The sequence below is a fragment of the Tursiops truncatus genome, chromosome 1 (genome assembly GCF_011762595.2).
Source record: "Tursiops truncatus isolate mTurTru1 chromosome 1, mTurTru1.mat.Y, whole genome shotgun sequence".
Classification (NCBI taxonomy): Eukaryota; Metazoa; Chordata; class Mammalia; order Artiodactyla; family Delphinidae; genus Tursiops; species Tursiops truncatus.
Window position 1 is genome coordinate 176,853,762 of NC_047034.1, and position 27,420 is coordinate 176,881,181.

Genomic DNA, 27,420 nt, shown 5'->3' on the forward strand with positions numbered 1-27,420 from the left:
TGGCCCCAGAGCCTGCAGTTCTTCGTGCTGTCACAGCCCCCCTGTAGCCACCCAGCACTCCCATCTGAACAGCCTCCTGTGTGGAGCTGAGCCGCGCGAGCTCCAGCGGCTTTCGGAAGTGGAGCGCGATGGGCAGCAAGCCGAGCTGGGCCTTGGAGGGATGGGTCTAGGTCAGAGGTCAGGGACCCCAGCACCTAGCAGGCCAGGAAAGGTGTGAGAAGGACAAGGTAGGGCTGTGTCCCTCAGCTGCAGTCAGGCGGGGGGTACCTCACAGGTATGTGGGCCCACGGTGACCAAATCTTGCAATTTTTAGAGAACATGAAAATCTGGATCATCAAGTATAGTCTCACTTGCACAAATAATTCCGATTTTTTAAGCCGTTGTGTGTCTCAAAGAAATACATGTGTGGGCTGACTCTGCCCCTGGACCATGTCCTAGTTGGGGGGAGAAGCATGAGCCGCAGATCAGAGGCCCCGACACGCGGGTCTGACAGCGAGGGTGAGCCTGGTCTGGCAGAAGCGGCCAGGCTGTGACTCGGAATAGCAGATACCAAGAGCAGATGGAAAGGGCTTTGGAAACTAGACGGAGGGCTTTGAGGAGCTATTAAAAGTTCTTGACCTCACCAGTCAAACAGTTACTGTAGCAATTCCACTCCTCGGTGCACACCCAAGAGAAATGAAAACATATGTCCACGGAAAAACTTGTACATGAATGTTCAGAGCAGCGTTATTCACAATAGCCAAGGGCTTCCCTGGTGGCGCAGTGGTTAAGAATCCGCCTGCCAATGCAGGGGACACGGGTTGGAGCCCCGGCCCGGGAAGATCCCACATGCCACAGAGCAACTAAGCCCATGCGCCACAACTACTGAGCCTGCACTCTAGAGCCCGCGAGCCACAACTACTGAAGTCCGCACGCCTACAGCCCGTGCTCCGCAACAACAGAAGCCACTGCAGTGAGAAGCCTGCTCACCGCAACGAAAAGTAGCCCCCGCTCGCCGCAACTAGAGAAACCCCGCGCGCAGCAACAAAGACCCAACGCAGCCATAAATAAATAAATAAATAAAAATAAAGTTCCCTTCACAATAGCCAAAAAGTAGAAACAACCCAAATGTCCACCAACTGATAAACGGATAAGATGTGGTACATCCATCCACATGACAATGTTATTCAGCAAGAAAAAGAAATGAAGCACTGACACAGAGAACCTTGAAAACATTACGCTTAGTGAGAGAAGCCAGACACAGAAAGTCACATACTGTACGTTCTATTTACATGAAATGTCCAGAATAGGCAAATCCACAGAGACAGAGAGTAAGTTCACAGTTGCCAGGGGCTGGGGGCAGGGGGAAATCAGAGGTACGGAGCTTCTTTTGCGGGGTGATGAAAATGTTCTAAAATTGATCGTGGTGACGGATGCCCAGCTCTGTGAATACACCGAAACCCACTGAATTGTAAACTTTAAATAAGTGAACTGTATGATATGTGGGTTGTATATCAATAAAACTTTTTAAAAAACGGTGTGAAGAGTAGGGAAGTGGACCCCTGAAGGAGGCGCTGTGGGAAGATTAAGCCATCTCTGATTGGCAAGATGAACAGAGAAGGGACTGGTGGAAACGAAATCAACGGGGCAGCTTTTGCTGCAATCAAAGGAAGCAACAGGGGCCAGAGCAAACAGTGAAACACAGAGACATTATTCAGTGTGTGAGTGAAGACCGCACGGTCACGGGCTGGATCCATGAAAGGCAGTGCAGGAGTCGTGATCCGGAGTCTCTGGAACCAGGCTGCTCGGGTTCGAGGACCCACTCTGCCACCTTTCAGCCCTGTGACCCCGGGCGAGTGGCTCCACGTCACATATGAAAGAGGACTGGTCACAGTACCTGCCTTGTAGGGCTGCTGTGAGGATTAATGGGGCTTGGAACAGTGCCTGGCACGCAGGGAACACTAATGAACATTGGCCAGCATTATTATTACAGGGGCTGTGAGAGAAAGGCTACCAGCTGGGCAACTCAGAGAATGCTCACCATTTGAAAATAAAGAAGTTAAAAAAAGCAGACGGTATCTCATGAGAAAAATGCAATGGTGGTTTAAGTTCTAAATCTGCTGGGTCTGACGTGGTGATACACACCCGGTGAAAATATCTCAAGGGCAGCTGGAGGTATGATACTAGGGCTTGGGAAGGCAATGAATGCTGGAGATAGACTAAATCTCATCACATCAAAGATGCCAATGATGGTGAAACCATCATTATTTTGTCACCACTAAGAAACAGGCTGCCAATTCAACGATATCACCCCATCAATGGTAAACCCAGCTTTAGAGAGGTTCAAATATGTAAAAATGTGTGTCTTAGAATCAATGAAATACAGGAGATTAAAGAGTGTAAAGAGGATAATTAAAGCTTTGAGAACAGACGAATGCTTTATGGAGAGAATACAGCAAAGTCTTAAAAAGCCCTGTCATCTGCTTACTAGTCATTAGTTCAGCAAATCCCTAAAAGGCCCCCTTCCTATTTTTATCCTCTCTCACTCCTGGGGAGAACGCATTCATAGGTTTACTACCCGCTGTGTAAAAGAGAGCTTCCTTCATTCCTTAATCTCAAGCTTCGGGATGGGGTGGAGGTGCGCCTGTGTTTAGCACCGCCCATACGTTTGTGGACTTTGATCCCTTCCTGCTTAGCTGTACTTCCAGTTAACGTGGAGTGATGAGGCCCAGCGCTCGCACCTCATGGCGGAGGGGACAGGCAGGGAGAGGAAGGTAGGGGCTGGTCCTCCTGACGGCACCCAACAATGTGATTTCTTCTGGTTACCACCAGTTACCGTGGACTGATTTTTCCTGAAAATGATCCATAATGACTCCTAGCATCCTTCCTAGGTTGAAAGCTGAGGGGTAAAAACCCATCAATACGTGAACAAGGACAGAATAAAGCATGACCAGGTGGGACGACAGGAACAAAGACCCCTATGAACTTGGCTCCCAAACTGTTGAAACCCAGAGCTCGTCCAAGTCACAGGATCACAAGCACAGGAGACCCGTCACTTTGCCCCTTGGTCGTGCTGCCCTCCGAAACCTCACGGGGCGGCACCCCACATGAGGCAGAAGCAGCTGTGTCCCACACGCCTGAGAAGAGCTGCTGCAAACCTACCAAACCGGCAGGAACAGGGGAGACGGGGGCGCCCGATGCGGGCAAAGCTGTAGGAATACCACTAGTGATGGACACTGCTGTTGAGAATTTTCTGGAAAACAGTCCGATAAGGTAATGACCGCCATGAAGTCATTTTCACCCTTCAGGCCTAGTCATTCCACTTCAGAAGTATACTTTAAGAAGAAATACTTTTTAGAACACTCATAAATGTTCTAGAATTAGATAATGGCTGCGTGACTGTGTGAATATATTAAAAACTACTGAATTGTACGCTTTAAAAAAGGGTAAATTTTACGGTGTGTCAATCGTATCTTAATTTTTTTTAAGCGTGCAAAGTACTATTTAAAATAGCAAAAAGTGGAAACTGAGATGCCTAATAATAGAATAATTCATATTCTGTGATATAAACAGAATTGAACAGAAACACAGAGCTACTGAAAGGTATATATTATGCAAATTGTCAATACATGGAAATTTAAATACATATGTAAGTGAGAGAGAGGATAATATTATGTGAAAAATGGACATAAGAGGGCTTCCCTGGTGGCGCAGTGGTTGAGAGTCCGCCTGCCGATGCAGGGGACACGGGTTCGTGCCCCGGTCCGGGGAGATCCCACATGCCACGGAGTGGCTGGGTCCGTGAGCCATGGCCGCTGAGCCTGCGCGTCCGGAGCCTGTGCTCCGCAACGGGAGAGGCCACAACGGTGAGAGGCCCGCGCACCGAAAAAAAAAAAAAAAAAAAAAAAAATTGGGAATAAGAGAGAATTGCAGATCCATTACAGGTCTTTATATAACCCAACACAAGTCACCTACAAGCCACGTGGAGCCCAGAGAGACGGAGAACACTGCTGCTTCCCCTCCCTGCCAACCTGGAAGGAGAACAGCATCTCCTTTTGTAGAGTATTTCCATGCACATTATCTGCTTTAATCCTTAAAACAATCCCAAGAGAGAGGTAACAGGGGTTACCATCATTACATAGAGATTGTGCTGAAGATGCAGCCTTCAGATCTGGGACCAGAAACCCCCTCCTCATTGCCTCCACACTGTGGGAGATCCGGATTTTCCCAGCAAAACAAAAAAAAAAAAACTAAAAGCCAGCTGCCATCTCTACCAGTAGCTTCTGGGACGGCTAAAAATAAAAAGGTGGAGGGCCAAGGAGAGTGAGGGTCCACGGGCCGGAGGCCCGGCAGCTGCCCTGGGCTCACCTTGCAGACAGCCCTACAGACGGCGGGTAGGGGAGCTGAGCGACCTCTCAGCCCCTCCTCACACACCAGGCTGGGAGGCAAGACAGCTGGTCCGTACCTGGGAGGATGCTGGCTGCCTTGGTCCCTCAGTGAGGGGTACGGAATGATCATTCCAACCCTCAGAGGTCAACGGGCATCATGCCAATGTCAGAACAGGGACCCTCCCAAAGCAGTGACAGCTACACTGTCCTCAAGAAGTCTCCCTCCTTTCCCCTGCAAAAAAAACAGAGCCTTCCAGCCAGAGGGGAATCTAGGGCAGCAGAGAGACAGCCCGAGCACACCCTGACAGGAAGGCCAACTGCCGACGGCCTGGACAGAGGGGCTGCAGGCGCAGTGGTTAGGAGCTTGGGTTCTGAGGGGCCACCGACCTGGGACCACATCCCAGCACCCCCGGAAGAAAGGGCAGCCTGGTCTGCACAGCTGCACCTCAGTCCATGAGCGACCAGCCCCCCTTTCAGCAGAGCCCTTCCCAGTGGCCGCGATGAGGGCCGGCAGGGGTCACCTCCACACACAGGCTAGTGGCCCAGATAAGGTCACGCTTTGGACGGCCCGGAGTGCTGCTTCAGGAGACCCCGGCAGGTACCCAGGGTTTCTGTGACGCTCAGGGGCTCACTGGACGGGGACTCCCCAGAGGGGTACCCCAGATGAGGCTGAGCGCTGGGGCTGCAGAAGGACCACTTCTCCTCCCGCCTCCCCTTTGCTCTCTCCGCCTCCTGCCTATGCAGCAGCCTTGACTGCAGCAAACTCCTCTGGGCCAGGGGCTACGGCAGAAAAGGAGGAAAACCCTCTCCCACGGCCACGGAGCCGGGGAGCCGGAGGCCTGGATGGTGGGGCTGGGGGCCGGGGAGACATCCAAACCACCGTGCAGCTCAGAAGCCCCCGTGCCAGCGCCCACAGCCCCTCCCTTTGAGCACTCAGGCCGCAGTCTAGGCTGCCACCAGGAGCTGGGCCATCCCGGGCCTCCTGGCGCAGGAGTCAGCGAGGGGGACGGGGGAGGGGGAGTGCCGCCACACTCTGTCCTTCTGCTTAACGGCCAGACCACGCGGCTCGGAATCCTGCCTGGACGCCTGCTGGCCATGCTCAGTCCTGCTGCGGCAGCTGGCCTGCTGAGCTCATCAAATGACATCAAGACACTGTGACCTCTGGCGGGGAGGGCAGTCTCTCCTCCTACAGCCTCCTGCCCCCAACCCCACGAGGAGGCACAGCCGAGGCCCTGATGTGCTGGGACGGGGCCTACTGGCCATGGTGGGGCGGCTGCAGGGTCCCCAGCTCCTGCAGGACCTCCCTGGGGGATGGGCTCCAAAACAGGACGCAGAGGGGAGAGCAAGGATCCGTGCTGGGGCCACAGGGCTGTACCAGGCCGCCTCCTCGGGATGCAGAGAAGCCTGGCATCCCGGGTCCCCGAGCCCCAGCGGAAAGAGAGACAGGCAGACAGAAGGTGGGGGGCAGGGAGGGAAAGAGACAGACACAGACACAGAGGAGAAGAGACCCTCTGTTCTCACTGTTACCGAGGACCCAGGTCCACAGCGCCACCCTGCGGGGATGAGCACAGAGGCAGGAAGTCATCCCACCATCACTACCAATGCCTGTGTATCCAACCAGCAGATAAATGGGCCAACCAGGGAGACCCAGCACCCAGGACAGCTGCAGTCCTGCTGGCCACCTCTGACAAGGACAGTGGGCTGAACTATCCCCCTCTGGCTGCAAGCCCCTCAGGGCTGGTGGGTCCCCGCCGCCTGCCCTGCTCTGTCTCTCTCTGCCTCTGGGCCAAGTGGAGCAGCACGTGCTCTGGGGTTAGCAGCCGTGAGATCCACTGTCGGAGCCCACACCCCGAAGGCGACAGGGCCTGAGCTTCGGTCACACACAGCAGCCCTGAAGGCAGAGGCGCGGCGTCACCCTCCTTCCTGGACCTCAGCTGTTACATTGCCTTCAAACCCGAGACTCTCCCTGCCGTAGGCCTGCCGTGGCAAACAGACCTGCCCAGGCCTCTCCCTGCCTTTCTGTTTTGCCTTCTGTTTTCCTTTCTCCAACATCCAAAGGTACCTTCGCAAGGATAAGCAGGCCTGCAGTTTGCCTAGCCCCTGGCTCCGCAGGGATCCTGCAAATGACATCAGATAGCAAGAAGGATGGGGTGGCAGGGTTGGAAGAAATAAGAGGCAACAGCGCCAACTGGTAACTCCAGACATCACGGCTCTTCCCCAGCCCAGGGTGGGCCCGGGAAGGAGTTACCAGAAATGGGCTAGGAGAGAAGACCCCGTGTCAAGCCCAGGCAGAGAGGTGCTGGCCCCTGCCCCTGGCCCACAGCTGGGGTGACAGAGGCCTCCTCCCGTCCCGCCCCACACTCTCAGTGCCGGATCTATAGCTCATCTCTCTGCAGATGAAGCCAGGGCACAGCCCAGCCCTCAGTCCTGCCAGGACACCCAACACACACAGGCACAAGGAGGAAACCCACGGCCTGAGCCCTTGCTGAGGACAGGAGGGGAAACGTGGGAGGCTTGGGAAGGATCCCCGAGACCCACGAAGGCTCACGGCAGTGGGGAGAGCACCTCTTTTCTCATATGGGTTCCAGATGGAGAAACCCAGCTCCCCTAAAGGACAGCAAAGCCCTTCGAGGGCTGCCTCCTGCCTGACACCCCAGCCCAGCGCCCCGGCCCCAAAGCACCACCTGCATCATCACTGTGGAGCCTGTCCTGATATATTCCCTCCCCCAGTGAACCCCTGAGGTAGCAGGGGACTGCGGCTGGGTTTCACACCTCTCTATCACTGCAGCCCCCAGAGAGCTTCTATAGCACTAAACACACGTTCAAAGACAAAGGGGAGAAAGCTGAAGAGAGTCACCAAGGGAAAGAGAAAGAGACAGACCTCCTGGTCCCCCATCCAGGCCCGAGGGGCCCTCCCCTCCACCCAGGCACACACTGTGGGGTGGGGACGGTGGCCTCCAGCACTGCCGCCCAGGCTGCGGAACACAGTGGTGGGGACGAGCTGACTGCAGTGGTGCAGAGCCTGGTGCCGGGGCCAGACTGCCTGGACCAGGACCCGGCTCCACCACTTCCGGCCGTGACCTTGGGCTCGTCACCAAACCTCGTCTGTAGGTGGAAGCTAATAACAGTGCCCATCTCATATGGCTACTGGGGGCATCAGCAAACAGTAAGAATTAGCTTTAATGATTTGGGGTTAGAACCGATGCTTTGAACACACACAGTCAATGCTCACAAGACGTGATGGAATCACGGAACGCTGGAGCTCAAAGGGGCCTCAGCTGCTGTTGTTGACACGAGCCACTGGCCTCACAGATGAGGGACAGGAATGGGCGTGCTGAGGTCACTCGGATGCAGAGACAGGCCTGACACTCAGGTGTCCCTACTCCCAGGTCAACACCGCTCATTCCTGTGGTGTTTGGTCAGCACTTCCCAGGTGTGTGCCAGGTACCAGCGAGGAGCTGGGAAAGACAGATGGGGCGGGGATGAGACGAGGCCAAGAGCGCAGAGGGGCAGGGAAGGGAGGCACGTGCGCTCTGAGTGTGCGGCAGAAGCGGACCTTGTCGGGACGGTCAGCAGAGGGCTCCCCAACCAAGTGACCAGTGAGCTGAGAGCGAATGCACAGGAGGGACAGGAGGCGAGCAGGGGGGAGGAGAAGGCAGAGGGGGCCGCTGGTACAAGCACTGCGTACGAGCCCGGGAGCCCTCGTGCGAGCTGCCGGTCTCCACCACACTCACAGGAAAGCCAGCTTACCTCCCAGGGTTCACTGCCGGCCAGTGTTTCAGCACCTGGGCCAAGGCTGCTTAACAGGACTGCACGCTCCCTTAGGGCAGCGATGACCATGTGGGCTTTGCCTGCAGGCACCCCGGGGTATAGCATGACCCAGAGCTGGGCACACGGCAGGCCCTGGAGGGAGACCACACACCGGCAAAAGCTCCCCTCTGAGCACTGGCCAAGGCGCGGGGGCCTGGCAGACCCTCCAGTCCTGCGGGCCGACGCCTCGCAGCAGACGCGGGGCGGCGACCACTCACGCACCTTCTGCGTCCACGGTCTCCTTCATGATGATCTCCACCCGCTCCACGTGGTGCCGGTTCCAGAGGCCGTCCAGGGCCTTGCGGTTCTGGTCTCGGAAAGGCAGGATCTGGGCCACCACCTGCCAGGGAAGGAGACTGTGGTGCTGTGGCTCCTCTCAGGACGAAGAGGGAATCCTGACCCAAGGAAGGGCCCCCAGCCTCTCTGCCCCCTGCTCAGAAGAGACGCTCTCGGGAGCAGCGGTCCCTGGACGCCAGGGCTTCACAGCCCAGTAAGGACTCCAGAAGCCTCTCCGTCACTATACAGGGTTACCAGCTTTTTAGTTTGCAAAGAAAGAAAATATTTAAGGATTCTCTATCTTCTATTATCATCAATTTTTAATAAAAGAGATATTTTAACACTAAAAATGGAGCAAGAAAAGCTTCAAATTGAATACCATCCAGTTTTTGGTTTTGTTTTTCTAATTTTTCCCATAAACAAGTGAAAAAACCTACCAGGATGGGCAAGTGGCCTGAGGACCTGTCTTTGGAATACTGCAACTCCAAATAGGGCTGGACGGAGGCGATGCCTCTGCCCCAGATGACTACGTGATGCACGCCCCCCCCCCCCCGCCCCCGTGGCCCTGGGCCCACGTCCTGGTCGGCACCAGAGAACACAGGTGCTCGTGTATTCTCTGCTGCGGCTTCCGGGAAGAGGCGTCCCGAAGGGGCCCTGAAGGTATGTTCAGAGAGAACTGGCCAGCTGACTAGCATCACCCAGGAGGCCAGCCCCTCGCTCCACCACAGGCCCTGGATGAGAAGCATGGACTTAGGGTCCCTATTACATTTTAAGATCTCATTACCAGCCTTCTGGTTCAAAACAGAACTCAGGAAGAAAAAGGTACTGAGAAAGAGCCAATGGGTGTGGAGTAAGGTGGTTACTTCTAATTCCCGCAGCACGCCCAGCTGGAAGCCAGGTCCACACCCCAGAGTCTCAGGGCCCCCTCTGCAGAGAACGCAGGGCAACGCGGAGACGTCAGAGCCCGAACCCTGGCTGGGAAACAAAGAGGACAGGATACACTAAAGAACAGGTGGCTGGACAAGTGGACATGGGCCAAGCAGTCCTGCCCTTGCCACTCACCGCCTTTCCTCCGGCCTCTTACCTCCTGCCCACAGACAAGATGACCATGGGAGCCCAGATTTCACGACGCCTTCAGGACCAATTCCGCCATCGGTGTGGCCCTGTGGACAGGGTGTACCTGCACCAGCTCCCTCCACCCCAGCAGGCTCCTAGCTGCAGGCTCACCTGCTTGCCCAGGTAATGGTCCACCCGGTACATCTCCTCCTCTTGGAAAAAGCTCCCAAGTTCTGCGGCCAGCTGCTGGGCTGAGCGGTGGTCATGGCCGAAGGGTTTCTCAAGGACAACACGCAGCCAGGCACCTGGGCCTGGGCGGCAGCTGCTGCTGATGCTGCGGGCAATCTCTGCATAGGCGAAGGGGGGCACCGAGAAGTAGAAAATCCTGCCGACCTCCTGGAGGCCTTCGTGCTGGACCCGGGCCTCAATGTCCTTGCTCAGGGCCAGATAGTCCTCAGGTGTCTTCAGGCGGCGGTACTCGCTCAGCTGCTGGAACTGAGCCTTGAGTTCAGCACAGCGACCGGGAGCTGTGTCCCTGGGGCAGGAGAGGGACTCCAGGACCTTGGCTATGACCTCCTGGCCCTGCTTGGTGCTCGTCAGAGCAGTCCCGTGGAAGCGAAAACTGTGGCCCTTCCCCGCCTCCTCCAGGTACAGCTGGAACAGCCCCTGCCATAGGTATTTTCTGGCCAGGTCCCCGGTGGCTCCCAGCAGGATTACGGAGACGTGTCCCTGGAGCTCCTGGGCCTGCAGGCAGCCCAGCAGGGCCATGCACACAGCCGCCGTGAGCATATTCCAAGCGCCTGCGTGCCTGGGGCACATGGGGAAGACAGACAAGGAACAAGGAAGGATCAGACACGGCTCAGGCGGCTGCGATGCAGGAGGGAAACACACTTCTAGGTTATCAAACGCTTCCTGCCTGGCAAGAAACAGCCACCTTGTTCTCAGGAAAATGTTACAGTCCCGCAGCTTCCCTCTCCCTCCTGAGCAGCTTGGCTTTTCTGCCTCAGTGGGTCAGGAGCCTGCCCCGTACGCAAGGACGACGCCACTTGCTAGAGGTGGGCCATTCTGCTGCAGGAGCAGGGCAAGGTGGCACCAGCCTCCAGGGAGGTCCCAGTGCAGCCGTGCGCTTGGAGCTGCCCACTCCATGACCGAGGCCAGTCTCGTCCGCAAAGCACGGGTGGCCGGGACCGTCGGAGCAGCAGGCCTTGGTCTTGCATGATGGCTGGAACTTTGGAAGGAGACATCACTGCCCCCTCACTTCTTCCTCTGCTCTTCCCTTGTCAACTGGGCTCCAAGCACAAAATGATCACTAATCACTGCTACAGCACAGTGATCAAAAACACAGACTCTGGAACCAACTGGCTGAGTTTGAATCCCAGCTCAACCCTTACTCTGAACAATGATTTAACCTCTCTGGGACTTCCCTGGAGGTCCAGTGGGTAAGACTCCATGCTCCCAATGCAGGGGGCCTGGGTTTGATCCCCAGGGAACTAGATCAGGGAACTAGATGCCGCAGGCATGCCACAACTAAAAGATCCCGTGTGCCGCAACTAAAACCCAGTGCAGCCAAAATAAAATAAATAAACAAACATTTTCAAAAAAAATTATTTAACCTCTCTGTACCTCAGTTTCCTCATCGGAAATGGGGGTATTAGTGGTACCTACATCATAGGGCTGTTAAAAGGATAAAATGAGTTAACATTGAAAACATGTTTAGGAAAATGCCTATCTCCTATAATGCACTACATAAGTGCAGCTATCATTATGGAATATTGCTAATGGCAGCAAACGCTGAATGCTAGCAGGTGCCCAGCACGGAGCTAAGCGCTTCTGTGCATTGGCTCTCACTGAATCCGGACAAGAGCCCTGAAAAGAACCAGTGGAGGGGGTACTATCATAGCACCCCCCCTCATTTTGCAGATAGACAAGCTGAGGCTCAGGAAGGTGAAGGTCCCGTGGTGGGAAAGCGGGGAGCCGGGCAGGCACCAGGCTCCCTGGCTCCAGGGCTGACGGGTAGCAATTACACACCGCAGCCTCGCCAAGGTTAGCCTAACTTCTTGGCTAGGTTTCAGCCTCAAATTTGAAGCAGCTGACATGCAGGAAAGGCGAGAGGCCTTGGACCTGTCACAAATGCACCAGAGGGTTTAATTTCTCTGGCCTTCTGCTCTGACCAAGGCTGTAGGGCTTGATACGCTCGACTCCTACTCCATGGCTCTCCCATTCTCCAGTTTCCTGCCAAGGCCAATGCTTTGAAGGAAAGGCAGAGGAAGCGGGAGGAAAGCAACACGGGTTCTCAGACATAGGTGGGGGGACCGGGGCCCAGTCTGGGGTGTGGGAAGACTGACGAAGGAACAGTAATAATTATTATACGGCACTTATTATATAGCAAGTATTCTACCGATAAAGGATTAACAAAATCCTCAACAATGAGGCTACAGTCTAGTTATACAGATAGGGACACTGAGGTTTAAAGAAACAGGAGGGCTTCTGCAAAGGCCCTGCAGACCTTCCCACATCCCTTTACCATCCCCTATATCAAGGGGCCAGACCTGCCCCTGACTCTGACATCGACCCCCTCCTCTCACTTTGCCCTTTGCCCCTTCCCCATCTCTCTTGAGATCCATCTCCAAGATGGCCCTGGTTAGTGGCCAAACCAAGATGAGGTTCCAGCAACAGTGTCTGCACCAGTTCTATAGGACACCAGACATTCCCATCATTGGAACTTTAACTGAAGGACCAAGGGACCACATGAGCAGCCCTCAGCTTCCTCTTCCGCTGTCCCTTTATGTGCGCTCACGCCCAAATCCACAGACGGCCCGGAGAACCATTCCGCTTTCTCCTCCTGCTGTCCTGTCCTTGGCCTTGCAAGCATTTCTTTCTCACCTGGCAGCCGCCCCTGTCTGGAGGGAAGGGAAAGCTGCAAGGTCAGTGCAGGAAAGAGGCAGCGAGAAATCTGAAGCCCAGAGAACAGCCTGGAGAAGGAGGAGCGGCCAGCTGGCAGCCGCGTCTCAGAGCTCCTGCCCGGATACTGGTAGCCAGAGGTCTGGATGCGCCTGGATGGGCAGGCGAGGGAGCCCCGAGGGCCAGCACGTCTACCCCAGCCCAGAAAACTGCAGAAAGCCGTGACGCTTGGCCACTCGGCCTGAGCCGACCCCCGGGCCTCTATTTAACCCTGTTCTGACTCTGAAGTCGGCTGCAGTCTTCCCTGCCCAGCCCTGTCCCGGCTCCCAGTTCCCAGGTTAGCCGCCCTTATCTCCTGCTTACGTCCCCCTGGCCTCCTTTAAACAAACACAGATCAGAAATATCAGTTACTGCAACATGGTTGCTTACTCTGTGGTTGCTAAACAACAACCAGGGAACCACCCTTTCCTAAACAAGTCAGGGGGTGTGGCTCTGTGTGTTTGGTTTTCTTATCACCATGTTTTTTAACCTTAACAGTGTTTCTCAAACTTCTATGTGCTTATGAATCTCTTGCGGAGCTTTTTAAAATGCAGATTCTGATGCAAAGGATCCGGGGATGGGGCCCAAGGTGCTGAAAGCTGGTCCACAGAGCCCACTGCGAGGAGAAGGACTCTGGGACACTGAGCGGTGAAGCCCAGAGCCAGGGCTGTTGTCAGCGGAGCATCAGACGACCTGGAAGGTTTTCAACCTGCCTCCTACTCCCTTCACCAAGGCAATGAACCTCTGATCCAGCAGGCCCAGGGCAGGTGCAAGCACGGGTATTTCAAAGCAGCCTCCAACGGCTGAGACTTGCCCATCCCCCTGCAAAACCTGGTTGCTAACGACCTCGAGCCTAACACCTGACATTTACCGAGCAGTCAGCGTGTGCCAGACGACGTAAATGCACTATCTCAACCTTCCCTCAAAACACTGTTGGGGGGCTTCCCTGGTGGCGCAGTGGTTGAGAGTCCGCCTGCCGATGCAGGGGACACGGGTTCGTGCCCCCGGTCCCGGAAGAGCCCACATGCCGCAGAGCAGCTGGGCCCGTGAGCCATGGCCGCCGAGCCTGCACGTCCGGAGCCTGTGCTCCGCAACGGGAGAGGCCACAGCAGTGAGAGGCCCGCGTACCGCAAAAAAAAATAATAAAAAAATAAAAAAAACACTGTTGGGAAGGAGTTCTGCAAGGATGCCCATTTTACGGATGAGGAAACAGTAGGTGAAGTCAGCTGTTGAGTCCCAGAGCCTGAGGCCCCAGTCACTATGTTAAACAGCTCCCTTAGTCGAGTGGAGGAAGGGGGCCTTTGGGTAAGAGGATGGGCTCAAGGCCACCTCTGAGCTGTGTAACCCAATTAAGTCACCCAGGCAGTCCTCACCTGACAAGTGGGCTAACACCCCCAAACCAATGGAGGCTTGCACAGACGAGCTGAGACGGTGAAAGCCTTGCCACTTCCTCCTCTCAGGGTCTACAGAGCCCCGCCCTGCAGGCAGCACAGGACACACCCCAGCATCTGCTGGTCCTTACACCCGGAGAGGAGGAAGACGGGTGCGCAGGTGTCCTCCCTGCTGCCCCGACACAGAATACACAGGCTCAGAGAAGCCCAATTACGTCAAAGTCGAGGTCAGGGTCCCCACTCTGGAGCAGAGGGGAGGTAACAGGGAACCAGACGGCTCTACACCCACCTGTGGCCTAAACTGCTCTTGGGCTGCAAGGCTCTGCTTTTGCAGGATTTTCTGAAGCACTTCCTCCTGCCTCCTTGCCTGCTCTGAGAGGAACGGGCTGTGAAATACAACCCCTACTAAGATTACATACGTGAACTTAGAAAAGACACGGAAGCGGCATTCCAACGGCTGATCCTGCTATGCATCGCTTCTATTTTTAATTAATAAATAAGAAAACTATTAGTGCAGAGTTTGAGCCGCTCCAGGACAGGAGGACAGTGTATTAGACTGTGGATTGGAACACATGATGATCCTTCCCCAGAAGAATCTAAACACCACGTAACCTTGAACATGCATGTACCCTGGTGGGCCTCAGTTTCCCCATCTGTGAAGAGATGGAGCTAAAGGACCTCTACAGCACTTTCCTGCTCCTAAACTCTGTTTTCCAAGGAAAGGAGATAACATCTCTATTATCAGGGAGACGGCCACAGCCTTTCTGTAAGGGCACTTTAGCGCCTACAGCCTTAGGCCGGGAAATAAAGGACTGAAATAGGAGGTATGGAGCTGATAACTGAGTGTCACCCAGAAGTTAAGGCCAAACTCTTCGAAGCTATAACTTCAGTGTGTGGAGGATGCGATTTCATTTACAACAATTATTATTCAAGATACTTGCCAGAAACACACTACGCTACCAAGTGCGGTGCCGCGGAGGCATCCTCTGGGGGTGACAAAGCTCATCCCAGAGTCGGGACTGACCGGGCCCACGTCCAGAGTCCAGGGCACCTCTCGCTGCCCCCAGCTCCAGGGTGAGGGGTTCCTACCGGGCAACCTGGGAGACTCACCTTGTAAAGTGCGGCTCTGCTAACATCCCCAAAGCTGTGAGCACTGACGTGGCCAGCCCGAGGGTATGGACCAGAAGCGGGGTTCCCGTCTGTTCTGCCCAAAGTGAAAGAGGCAGATGTGGGGTGCACCCAGGACCAGTCCCGGCACAGCCCCGGCCTGAGCGGGTGCTCCAGCGGCAGAGCCGTTTCTGGGAAGCCACAGGACGAAGCACCTCTGATCCTCTGGTCCCAGCAGACAAGCGGCAGGAGAAAGGAGCTGGGAGGTGAACGCCAGTGTCTGCTGCCGCTTTGATCCCTTTCCCAATGCCACGTGGACACCTTTGACCTCTACCTTCTGTTTGCCCAGCAGGAGGAAGGGGGATTTCCTTCAAATCACAGCTCAGGAGCTCGGAATGTTTAGAAGAATGCATGGGAGTAAAACAAGAGTTCAAAGTGAAGGTGACTTTTAGCTAAAGTACAAGGGGAAGTGCCCCGTCCCTTCTACACTCGCCAACTCCAATGTGTTTCCTGCACTCTCTCCTTTGCGTTCTGGGTCCTCCGTACATCCCCAAGCAGATGCCAGCCGGACCCTTCACGATGAACTGTGACCTGCATGCGTCCCCCTCGAGGCTGGACAGGGGACAGAATCCATAAGATCAGCTCTGAGGCTTTTTCCTCCCTAATCTCAGAGAATCCTTATTCCCATCACCTCGTTAGGTATCAATCCTGGGTCCCTGTGGCCCAAATGGCGTGCTGGAGCCACTGCATACCTGCACACAAGATGCCACGGCTAAATCTTCAGGCATTTGTCAAGTCAGTTGTTAAACACAGCCATTATTGAAAACCGAATTACACAAATTTATAACCAAAGAAGTTATACTAAAAACAAAGGGATTAGGGGAATTCTCTGGTGGTCCAGTGGTTAGGACTCCAAGCTTTCACTGCCAAGGGCCCGGGTTCAATCCCTGGTCAGGGAACTAAGATCCCACAAGCCAGTGTGGCACAGCCAAAGAAAAAAATAAATAAATAAAACTCTTAAAACAAAACAAACAAAGGTATTAAATACTCAAAACTCAACACTCCCTAATTGATTTACTTCATTTTACTATTATCTATGCTCTTGACATTATTTAACCTATTGTGTCCGTAAGGTGAAGACAGATACTCTGTAACGTGTGCTGGAGGCTGGCCAGCGTGGGAACATTTACACAGCAGGTGTCTGTCGGCAAATGCCATCAACCTGCCTCCCCACCACCAACCGCCACCCTTTCAGAGGTTGTTAAACATTCACCAGCACACAAATGCCCATACACCAAGTGGTTATTTCCAGTCTGGACTTTCTCCCCCTAAACTCCCTTTTCGTACAATCAACTACTACTCTGACACCAACAGCTGGGTGCCCGCAAGACTTAACCACGTTCAAAGCTGAACTGCCTTATCCCCCAAATGCTCCAAATGCAGATCTTCCCCATCCCTGGCAAATGGCACCTCAAACCTTCCAGGTGTCAGGCCAGAAACCTTGGGGTCATCCGATCTGTCAGCAAGTCCTATAGTTTCTGCGACCAACACTTATCTAGCATACAACTACTTCCCACCATTCTCACCTGCTTCCACCTCTGCACTCTGGTCCCAGCCTCCATCACCTCTGTCTGGACCACTGTAGGAACCAGCTCACTGGCCTCCCGTTTCTATCTTCGCCCGAACCCAGCAGAGTGATCTGTTTATAGCATCAGTCAGATCGTGTCATTCTTCTGTTCGGTGGCCTGCGGGGTCTACACATTCTGGCCCCCCATCTATTACCTCTTTGATCTGCCCCTCTCTGGGCTCCAGCCACCCATCCTCCTGCCTCAGGGCCTTTGTACTTGCTGTTCCCGCTGCCTGACCTACTTTTCCCTGCAGGTGTCCACGTGGCCCACGCCCTCACTAACTGCAATTCTTTGCTGAAATGTCACCTTCTCAGGGAGGCTTTCTCAGCCGACTCTGAGTAAAATCGTAAACCTCCAACCCTCATCTCATCCCCTGCTTTATTTCTCCCCGCAGTACATATCTGTATGTGATAAGTATATTTATTTTGTTTATTGTCTGTCACCCCCCCCCCCACTCAAAAACGTAAGTGCCAATGAGGACAAGGGTTTTTGTGTTTTGTTCACTGCCCACCTCCAGGGCCTGGCAAAACAGGGCCTGGCACACAGAAGGTACACTGTAAATATGTGCTGAATGAACAAAAGAATTCCCATTGCCCAAGACCACCATCACCTGTGTATGAGCACCTGCGTGTGAATGATGGCATGAAGGAATAAATCTCTAATGGTGACTTCACGCACTGTGACACAGCACACAATGGCAGCAGCTCACTACCTGAAATGATACTATGAACAATAAAAGAGAATATAGAGCATTTAACTAAATGCCAAATACTGGGCTAAGAGCTTCACAGGCACCATGCCATTTAATTCTTGCCACAGCTTATGAGACAGGTACTATTATTGTCCCCATTTTTAGAATGAGTAGAGAGAAAACTAAGGTGCAGAAAGATAAAATAACTTACTGAAGGTCAGGCAGCTCAGAGGTGAGAGGATTTGAATACAGGCAGCCTGGTTCCAGCACTTACTTCCCACCTACCTGTAAAACGTGTGACTACAACCCCAAATAGCAAATTTAAAACACTGTTTTAGGGGCGTTCCTGGTGGGGCAGTGGTTGAAAATCCGCCTGCCAATGCAGGGGACACGGGTTCGAGCCCTGCATGCTCCGGGAAGAGCCCACATGCCACGGAGCAACTAGGCCCGTGCGCCACAACTACAGAGCCTGCACTCTAGAGCCCTTGAGCCACAACTACTGAATCCCACACGCCACAACTACTGAAGCCCGTGCGCCTAGAGCCCATGCTCTGCAACAACAGAAGCCACCGCAGTGAGAAGCCTGCGCACCGCAATGAAGAGCAGCCCCCGCTCGCCGCAACTAGAGAAAGCCCGCGCACAGCAGTGAAGACCCAATGCAGCCAAAAATAAGTACGTAAATCACAAAAAAAAAACCCACTGTTTTAGTATGGACACTGATTCTGCTCCCCTCCAAGACTGGAATGACAGTGGTCTAAACACTCACATAAGCGACCCAAGCTGGTCGGCAGCTCTGCTTCCCTGCTGTGAATGGCCGTGGCCTCCCATGTCCACTCCAACAGTGATTCGCTCACCTTCGTTCTAACGTCACGAAAACAGTGTATTTAAGCCTGAGCTGCTTTCTTTAAACCTGGAAGGCCCTTTGTCAGGGAAGGGCTCGTTTCTGCACTCCTTAGCTACTTAGTAGCTGTGTGAGCTTACACAAGTTATTAAACCTCTCCCAACCTTGACCACAGAGTGGGAAAACAAGTCGATGAGAAGCACGAAAGGAGACGGTCCATATAAAGCACTTGGCACGGTGCTCGGCACGCCGTAAGCACCCGAGAAATGTTAGCCTCTGTCACTATTAAACCAAGAACATCATGAGTAAGGCGACTTCTCCCGCTCGTCTCCTGGAACTGCTGCAGAACCAGTTAACTTCCCACAACAGAAAAAAGTGCCAAGGAACAGCACATCGACAACTTTGTGCCCTTCCAGTCATACCGATGAAAAATCAAAGGGATATAATGCTGAGATGGTTAAAAAAAAGTCCCCACCCCAGCCCATGAGGGGTTTATAATCTGGCCCAAAGAATACAGGAGTAGAGTAAACCTCTAACTCTGCAGCCCTGGGCCTTTCACTTAACTACTCAGGGCCTTTTCTCCAGGTGGAAAATGGGGATCGTCCACCTCATTTTAATGTCTGGGGGAAAACCCCCCATATCATGACGGTGAAAATACTTTGAAAGGTAATGGTGGTAAGAGGTCTCCTAGACAGAGGGCCACCCAGCTCCCAGCTCAGGGCAACAAAAAGCAAAACCAGACATCCTGCTCTGTCCGGGGGTTAGGGCCTGGCAGAGTCCATGGTGGAATCTGGCAAGAAGCAGTGACATTCTGCCTCGTTCCATCAATAAAGTGAGAAGTGGGTGGGCCACAGATGACCAAAGGTGCCTCCTGGTTTCCCTGTGCCCACAGATTTGACTGTTTCCCTTTTAAACAGCCTAAAACCATCTGACAATAAGAGTCACTTAGTAAATTCTAGTCTTTGGATAAAAATAACTTTGAATGTTTGCCTGCAGTGGTTATTTGCTGAGCAGTTATGTACCTCAAAGAAACATGTACACGAAATACTAAAAATGAGCTCTGTGCGTGCCAAGCACTGAGCCTTTTTATCTCAGGGGCCCCTAAAACTCGCCAGAAGATTAGCCTCATAAGCTGATCACTGTAGAAAATGCACAACATAACTTAAAATACACCCAGCCTGCTGGATGCTGGTGGGGGACCTCGACGCCCAAGGAGACAGGAGGAACCCCCAAACGAACCGGTAGGACGTGGGGGGACTGAGCGGGGAGGAGAATTGGAGGCTGGAGGGCACCCCTGGGGGGGGTGGCTGAGAGGGGGGAGGGGTCCCCACGCCTGGAGGGACCCTTGGGGGCTCGGATCGGGGGGGGGGGGGAGTACGCCCAGCATTTCCTCTGCCCAGTCGGCTAGGGAAGCCCGCCCAGTTATTGGGCTGGGTCCTACGCCCGCCCTCAGAGGCCCCCTCAGGGCCCCGTTTGTCCTGGGGGCGTAGGAGGGAGGCCGGGGCGGGGGTGGGGGTGGGGGAGAACAGGAAAGGCAGGCGGAAGGGGCCCTCCATGACCAGAGGAGCGGGAGAGGGAGAGGAGCAGAGGGTGTTGGCTCCACCCACTCGACCCTGGGAAGCATTCTGGGCTCCCAGGTGGGGTTCCCCCGCCCCCTGAGACTAGAGGCGGGAGGCACGCCTGGGTCCCTTCTGTTCCACTGAGCCTAAGCCCCACCCCCCACACCTCCCGGGGCCTTTTCCAGCCTTGTGGGCCTAAGCATAGGCCCCGCCCACCACCCAAACCCCGCCCCTGCTTAGGCCCTGCCCTCCACAGCCAAGGTCTTTTCCACCTTTTTTTTTTTTCCTCCTCTTTTTTACTACTGCGGTTCTGTTTTACCTTCCGGTTGTTGTTTCATCTATATTTTTATTTTTATATTCTTTCTAACATGTCTGTTCATTTCCTAGTCTAATTTTTTTTACTTTGTTATTGTTCTCTCTTTTTTTTTTTTTTTTGCCACCCGACACAGAGTGCCGGACCTTGGTTCACGAGCCGGGTGTTGGGCCAAAGCTCCTGAAATGGGAGCTCCAAATATGAACCACTGGACAAACAGAGAACCTCAGACCCCAGGGAATATTCATCAGAGTGAGGTCTCCCGGAGGTCCTCATCTCAGCACAAAGACCAGCTCTACACAACAGCCTACAGGCTCCAGTGTTGGAAGCCTCAGGCCAAACAACCAGTACGACAGGAACACAACACAATCCAACTCATAAAAAAAAAGAAATGAGATGGCAAAAAAATATGTCCCAGATGAAGGAGCAAGGTAAAATCCTACAAGATCAAATAAATGAAAAGGAAATAGGCAATCTACCTGAAAAAGAATTCAGAGTAATGATAGTAAAGATGATCCAGAATCTCAGAAACAGAATGGAGGCACAGATTGAGAAAATACAAGAAATGTTTAACAAAGACCTAGAAGAACTAAAGAACAAACAAACAGAGATGAACAACACAATAACTGAAATGAAAAATACCCTAGAAGGAATCCATAACAGAATAACAGCGGGAGAAGAACGAACAAGTGAGCTGGAAGACAAAATGGCAGAAATAACTGCTGAGGAGCAGAATAAAGAAAAAAGAATGAAAAGAATTGAAGACAATCTCAGAGACCTCTGGGACAACACTAAACACACCAACATTCGAATTACAGGGGTCCCAGAAGAAGAAGAGAAAAAGAAAGGGTCTGAGAAAATATTTGAAGAGATTATAATGGAAAAGTTCCCTAACATGGGAAAGGAAATAGTCACCCAAGTCCAGGAAGCACAGAGAGTCCCATACAGGATAATCCCTAGGAGAAACACACCAAGACACATTAATCAAACTAACGAAAATTAACGTCAAAGAAAAAATATTAAAAGCAGCAAGGGAAAAACACAAAATAACATACAAAGGAATCCCATAAGGTTATCGGCTGATTTTTCAGTGGAAACTCTGCAGGCCAGAAGGGAGTGGCAGGATATACTTAAAGTGATGAAAGAGAAAAACCTAAAACCAAGATTACTCTACCCAGCAAGGATCTCATTCAGATTCAACGGAGGAATCAAAAGCTTTTCAGACAAGCAAAAGCTAAGAGACTTCAGCACCACCAAACCAGCTTTGCAACAAATGCTAAAGGAACTTCTCTAGGCGGGAAGCACAAGAGAAGAAAAAGACCCACAAAAACAATCCAAAAACAATTAAGAAAATGGTAATAGGAACATACATATCAATAATAACCTTGAATGTAAATGGATTAAATGCCCCAACCAAAAGATACAGACTGGCTGAATAGATACAAAAACAATACCCATATATATGCTGTCTACAAGAGACCAACTTCAGACCTAGGGAAACATACAGACTGAAAGTGAAGGGGGAGGGGGGGGAGATATTCCATGCAAATGGAAATCAGAAAAAAGCTGGAGTAGCAATACTTGTATCAGATTAAATAGACTTTAAAACACTTACAATAGATAAGGAAGGACACTACATAATGATCAAGGGATCAATCCAAAAAGAAGATATTAACAATTACAAATGTTTAGGCACCCAACATAGGAGCACCTCAATACATAAGGCAAATGCTAACAACCATGAAAGGAGAAATCGACAATAACACAGTAACAGTAGGGGACTTTAACACCCCACTTACACAAATGGACAGATCATCCAAACAAAAAATAAATAAGGAAACACAAGCTTTAAATGACACAATACACCAGACAGATTTAATTGATATTTATAGAACATTCCATCCAAAAGTGGCAAAATACACTTTCTTCTCAAGTGCACATGGAACATTCTTCAGGATAGATCACATCTTAGGTCACAAATCAAGCCTCGGAAAATTTAAGAAAATTGAAATCGTATCAAGCATCTTTTTTCACCACAACGCTATGAGATTGGAAACCAATTACAGAAAAAAAAACTGAAAAAAACATAAATACATGGAGGCTAAACAGTGCACTACTAAATAACCAAGAGATCACTGAAGAAATTGAAGAAGAAATAAAAAAATACATAGAAACAAATGACAACAAAAACACGAAAACCCAAAACTTATGGGACACAGCAAAAACAATTCTAAGAGAGAAGTTTATAGCAATTCAATCTCACCTCAAGAAACAAGAAAAATCTCAAATAAACAATCCAACCCTACACCTAAAGCAACTAGAGAAAGAAGAACAAAGAAAACCCAAAGTTAGTAGAAGGAAAGAAATCATAAAGATCAGAGCAGAAACAAATGAAATAGAAACGAAGAAAACAATAGCAAAGATCATAAAACTAAAAGCTGGTTCTCTGAGAAGATAAACAAAAATTGATAAACCCTTAGCCAGCCTCATCAAGAAAAAGAGGAAGAGGACGCAAATCAATAAAATTAGAAATGAAAAAGGAGAAATCACAACTGACACTGCAGAAATACAAAGGATTATAAGGGACTACTACAAACAAGTATATGCCAATAAAATGCACAACCACGAAGAAATGGACAAATTCTTGGAAAGGGACAATTTTCCAATACTGAACCAGGAAGAATTAGAAAATATAAACAGACCTATCAGTAGTAATGAAATTGAAACTGTAACTAAAAATCTTCCAAGAAACAAAAGTCCAGGACCAGATGGCTTCACAGGCGAATTCTACCAACCATTTAGAGAAGAGCTAACACCCATCCTTCTCAAACTCTTCCAAAAAATTGCAGAGGGAGGAACACTCCCTAATTCATTCTATGAAGCCACCATCTCCCTGATACCAAAAACCAAAAGAAGATATCACAAAAAAAGAAAATTATACACCAATATTACTGATGAACATACATGTAAAAATCCTGAACAAAATACTAGCAAACAGAATCCAACAACATATTAAAAGGATCATACACCATGATCAAGTGGCATTTATCCCAGGGATGCAAGGATTCTTCAATATACACAAATCAATCAATGTGATACAGCACATTAACAAATCAATGATCATCTCAATATATGCAGAAAAAGCTTTTGGTAAAATTCAACACCCATTTATGATAAAAACTCTCCAGAAAATAGGCATAAAGGGAACCTACCTCCACACAATAAAGGCCATATATGACAAACCCACAGCAAACATCATACTCAATGGTGAAAAACTGAAAGCATTTCCACATGATCAGGAACAAGACAAGGATTTCACTCTTGCCACTCTTATTCAACATAGTTTTGGAAGTCCTAGCCATGGCAATCAGAGAAGAAAAAGAAATAAAAGGAATAGAAACTGGAAAAGAAGTAAAACTGTCACTGTTTGCAGATGACATGATACTATACATAGAAAATCCTAAAGATGCCACCAGAAAACTACTAGAACTAATCAATGAATTTGGTAAGGTTGCAGGATACAAAATTAATGCACAGAAATCTCTGACATTCCTATACACTAACAACGAAAAATCAGAAAGAGAAATTAAGGAAACAATCCCATTTGCCATCACAACAGAAAGAATAAAATACCTAGGAATAAACCTATCTAAGAAGGCGAAAGATGTGCACTTAGAAAACTATAAAACACTGATGAAAGAAATCAAAGATGACATAAACAGATGGAGAAATATACCATATTCTTGGATTGGAAGAATCAATATTGTGAAAATGACTATACTACCCAAGCAATCTACAGATTCAATGCAATCCCTATCAAACTACCAATGGCATTCTTCACAGAATTAGAACAAAAAAGTTTACAATTCATATGGAAACACAAAAGTCCGCAAATAGCCAAAGCAATCTTGAGGAAGAAAAACAGAGAGGGAGGAATCAGGTGCCCCGACTTCAAACTATACTACAAAGCTACAGTAATCAAGACAGTATGGTACTGGCACGAAAACAGAAATATAGATCAATGGTACAAGATAGAAAGCCCAGAGATAGACCCACGCACATATGGTCACCTAATTTACAACAAAAGAGGCAAGAACATACAACGGAGAAAAGACAGCCTCTTCAATAAGTGGTGCTGGGAAAACTGGACAGCTACATGTAAAAGAATGAAATTAGAACACTACCTAACACCATACACAAAAATAAACTCCAAATGGATTAAAGACCTAAATGTAAGACCAGACACTACAAAACTCTTAGAAGACGACTTCCCTGGTGGCACAGTGGTTAAGAACCTGCCTGCCAATGCAGGAGACACAGTTCGAGCCCTGGTCCGGGAAGATCCCACATGCTGAGGAGCAACTAAGCCCTTGTGCCACAACTACTGAGCCTGCATGCTAGAGCCCATGAGCCACAACTACTGAGCCCGCGTGCCACAACTACTGAAGACATCGCACCTAGAGCCTGTGCTCCGCAACAAGAGAAGCCATCATAATGACAAGCCCACGCACTGCAACGAATAGTAGCCCCCGCTCGCCATGACTAGAGAAAGCCCATGCACAGCAACGAAGACCCAATGCGGCCAAAAATAAATAAATAAGTAAATATACTTAAAAAAAAAACTCTTATAGGAAAACATAGGAAAAACACTCTTTGACATAAACCACAGCAAGATCTTTTTTGGCCCGCCTCCTAGAGTAATGAAAATAAAAACAAAAATAAACAAATGGGACCTAATTAAACTTAAAAGGTATTGCACAGCAAAGGAAACCATAAACAAGACGAAAAGACAACCCTCAGAATGGGAGAAAATATTTGCAAATGAAACAACGGACAAAGGATTAATCTCCAAAATAAACAAACAGCTCATGGAGCTCAATATCAAAAAAACAAACAGTCCAATTAAAAAATGTGCGGAGACCTAAATAGACACTTCACCAAAGAAGACATACAGATGGTCAAGAGGCACATGAAAAGATGCTCAACGTCACTAATTATTAGAGAAATGCAAATCAAAACCACAATGAGGTATCACCTCAAAACGGTCAGAATGGCCATTATCAAAAAATCTAGAAACAATAAATGCTGGAAAGGGTGTGGAGAAAAGGGAACCCTCTTGTACTGTTGGTGGGAATGTAAATTGATACAGCCACTATGGAGAACAGTATGGCGGTTCCTTAAAAAACTAAAAATAGAACTACCATATGACCCAGCAATCCCACTACTGGGCATATACCCTGAGAAAACCATAATTCAAAAAGACACATGCGGGCTTCCCTGGTGGCGCAGTGGTTGAGAGTCCGCCTGCCGATGCAGGGGGTGCGGGTTCGTGCCCCGGTCCGGGAGGATCCCGCGTGCCGCGGAGCGGCTGGGCCCGTGAGCCGTGGCCACTGGGCCTGCGCGTCCGCAGCCTGTGCTCCGCAGCGGGAGGGGCCGCAGCGGTGAGAGGCCCGCGTACCCAAAAAAAAAAAAAAAAAAAAAAAGACACATGCACCCCAATGTTCACTGCAGCTCTATTTACAATAGCCAGGACATGGAAGCAACCTAAATGTCCATTGACAGATGAATGGATAAAGAAGATGTGGCACATATATACAATGGAATATCACCCAGCCATAAAAAGGAACGAAATTGAGTTATTTGTAGTGAGGTGGATGGACCTGGAGTCTGTCATACAGAGTGAAGTAAGTCAGAAAGGGAAAAACAAATACCGTATGTTAACGCATATATATGGAATCTAAAAAAAGAAAAAAATGGTACTGATGAACCTAGGGTAGGAATAAAGATGTAGACATAGGGAGTGGACTTGAGGACACGGGGTGGGGGGGGGGAAGCTGGGGTGAAGTGAGAGTGGCATTGACACAAATGTAAAATAGATGGCTAGTGGGAAGCAGCAGCATAGACAGGGAGATCAGCTCTGTGCTCTGCAAGGACCTAGAGGGGTGGGATAGGGAGGGTGGGAGGGAGGCTCAAGAGGGAGGGGATATGGGGATATATGTATACATATGGCTGATTCACTTTGTTGTACAGGAGAAACTGCAGAAACTAACACAGTATTGTGAAGCAATTATACTCCAATAAAGATCTATAAAAATAAAAAATATATATATGGAAAAAAAAATACACCTGGTCTACCCAGGTTTCCCTCATTGGCTACCTTCCACAAGCTACGGGCCTGGTGGGGGGAGGGGACAGAGGGTTGGGGGACAAGCAATTTCGGCTTATGATTTTTCCAGAAGTTCTCACTTCCAGCTACACATTCAAGTTTGAGTGAGCTGATTTTCAGAGACCCAGATAGGTTTACTTCTGCAAAACCATTCACTGGATGGATGTGTTTGAAACGCTGATCGAAACCTGAGCGCTAATGCCAAAGATTAAGCAGATTCCGGGGTGGGGGAGTGGGGAAGCCGCAAGTTCCTCCTCTCACTGAACTGAACTGCAGAAAGCCTAGGAAAGGGGATGCCGCCGGCCCCTCCGGACCAGCCTCGACCGCGCCTGGCTGCCTCCTGCCCACCCGCCACCAAACACAACTGCCGCGTCAGGGGATATACGGAGGCAGAAGCGAACAATAATTTATTTCGCGGAAGGAAGGCAGAGAAGGGAATGCCGGTGGGTGGTGGCTGGGGTGACTCTTCCCAATTGAACGCCCAAGGATTTCACAGCCACGAGGGGCCGGCGTCCCGGGCCTGCGGGTTCGGCTGGGCGCGAGCACGCGGTCACCCTCGGGCTGTAAATAATTCCTGCGGCCAAAGGAGCCGGAGAGAAAGCGGGGGATGCAGCTTACTTCATCTCGCCCGTCAGAGCCGGCCGCTTCTCCGGGAAACGTCGGGGGCTGCGCAGGGCGCCCGGTGCTGCGGGCCGAGCTCAGGCCAAGCGGGGGCCCCACGCATCCTCTTCCGCCCGCCGGGCCCACCCTAACAGGGGCGCGTCACGCGGCCCCGAGCCTGACGCGCGCTCGGGTTTCGCCAGCGACGCCGGGGGCGGCGAACGGGGAGGGCGCGAGGCCAGGTCCGGCCCGACCGACCCTTCCCGGCCCAACCCGAGACTCGTCACTGTCCGCGAGGGCGCTGCAGCCGCGGGACCTCGGCCTTAGACCCCTGCGGCCTCAGACCCCTGCGGCCTCGGCGCGCGCGCGCGCAGAAGGGGCCCCTCCGGGTCAGGGACGCGCACGCGCAGTGGGACCAGGCGAGGGGCGCGCGCAGTGGGGCCGAACCAGGGGCGGGCGGCAGAGGCGCAGGCGAGACCACGCCCCCTAGCTCCGGTCGCCGCGGGTAGGGGTCGGGGTCTGGGCCCTCCCACATGATTCCTGGGTTCCCGTGGATGGGCTGGACTTAAGAACGAAGTGAGCGGACCCTTCTCTGTCGCCTTGGGTTCTCTTGTGCATCGTAGAGGCCGCCTTCTGGGCCACAGGAGGGCCGAGGGAAGTGGTTGTGTCGAGGAG

The 27,420-nt window shown here is 51.3% G+C and overlaps 1 protein-coding gene across 2 annotated transcripts in view; it reads right to left on the reverse strand.

Moving 5' to 3' along the window:
* The window catches only part of H6PD (hexose-6-phosphate dehydrogenase/glucose 1-dehydrogenase), a 35,608-nt gene extending 8,509 nt beyond the window's left edge, over positions 1-27,099 (reverse strand). Inside the window, exons 1-3 of one of the 2 annotated variants that reach the window (XM_033843716.2) lie at positions 26,764-27,099; positions 9,681-10,317; positions 8,400-8,517 (exon numbers count right to left, since the gene is read on the reverse strand). In XM_033843716.2, the coding sequence (XP_033699607.1) occupies positions 8,400-8,517; positions 9,681-10,317; positions 26,764-26,768 (760 nt within the window). In that variant the 5' untranslated portion in view covers positions 26,769-27,099. Of the gene's footprint in view, positions 1-8,399; positions 8,518-9,680; positions 10,794-26,763 lie in introns of both variants that reach the window. The other variant, XM_033843714.2, reaches the window with a different exon arrangement.
* Between the last annotated feature and the right edge of the window lie 321 nt (positions 27,100-27,420).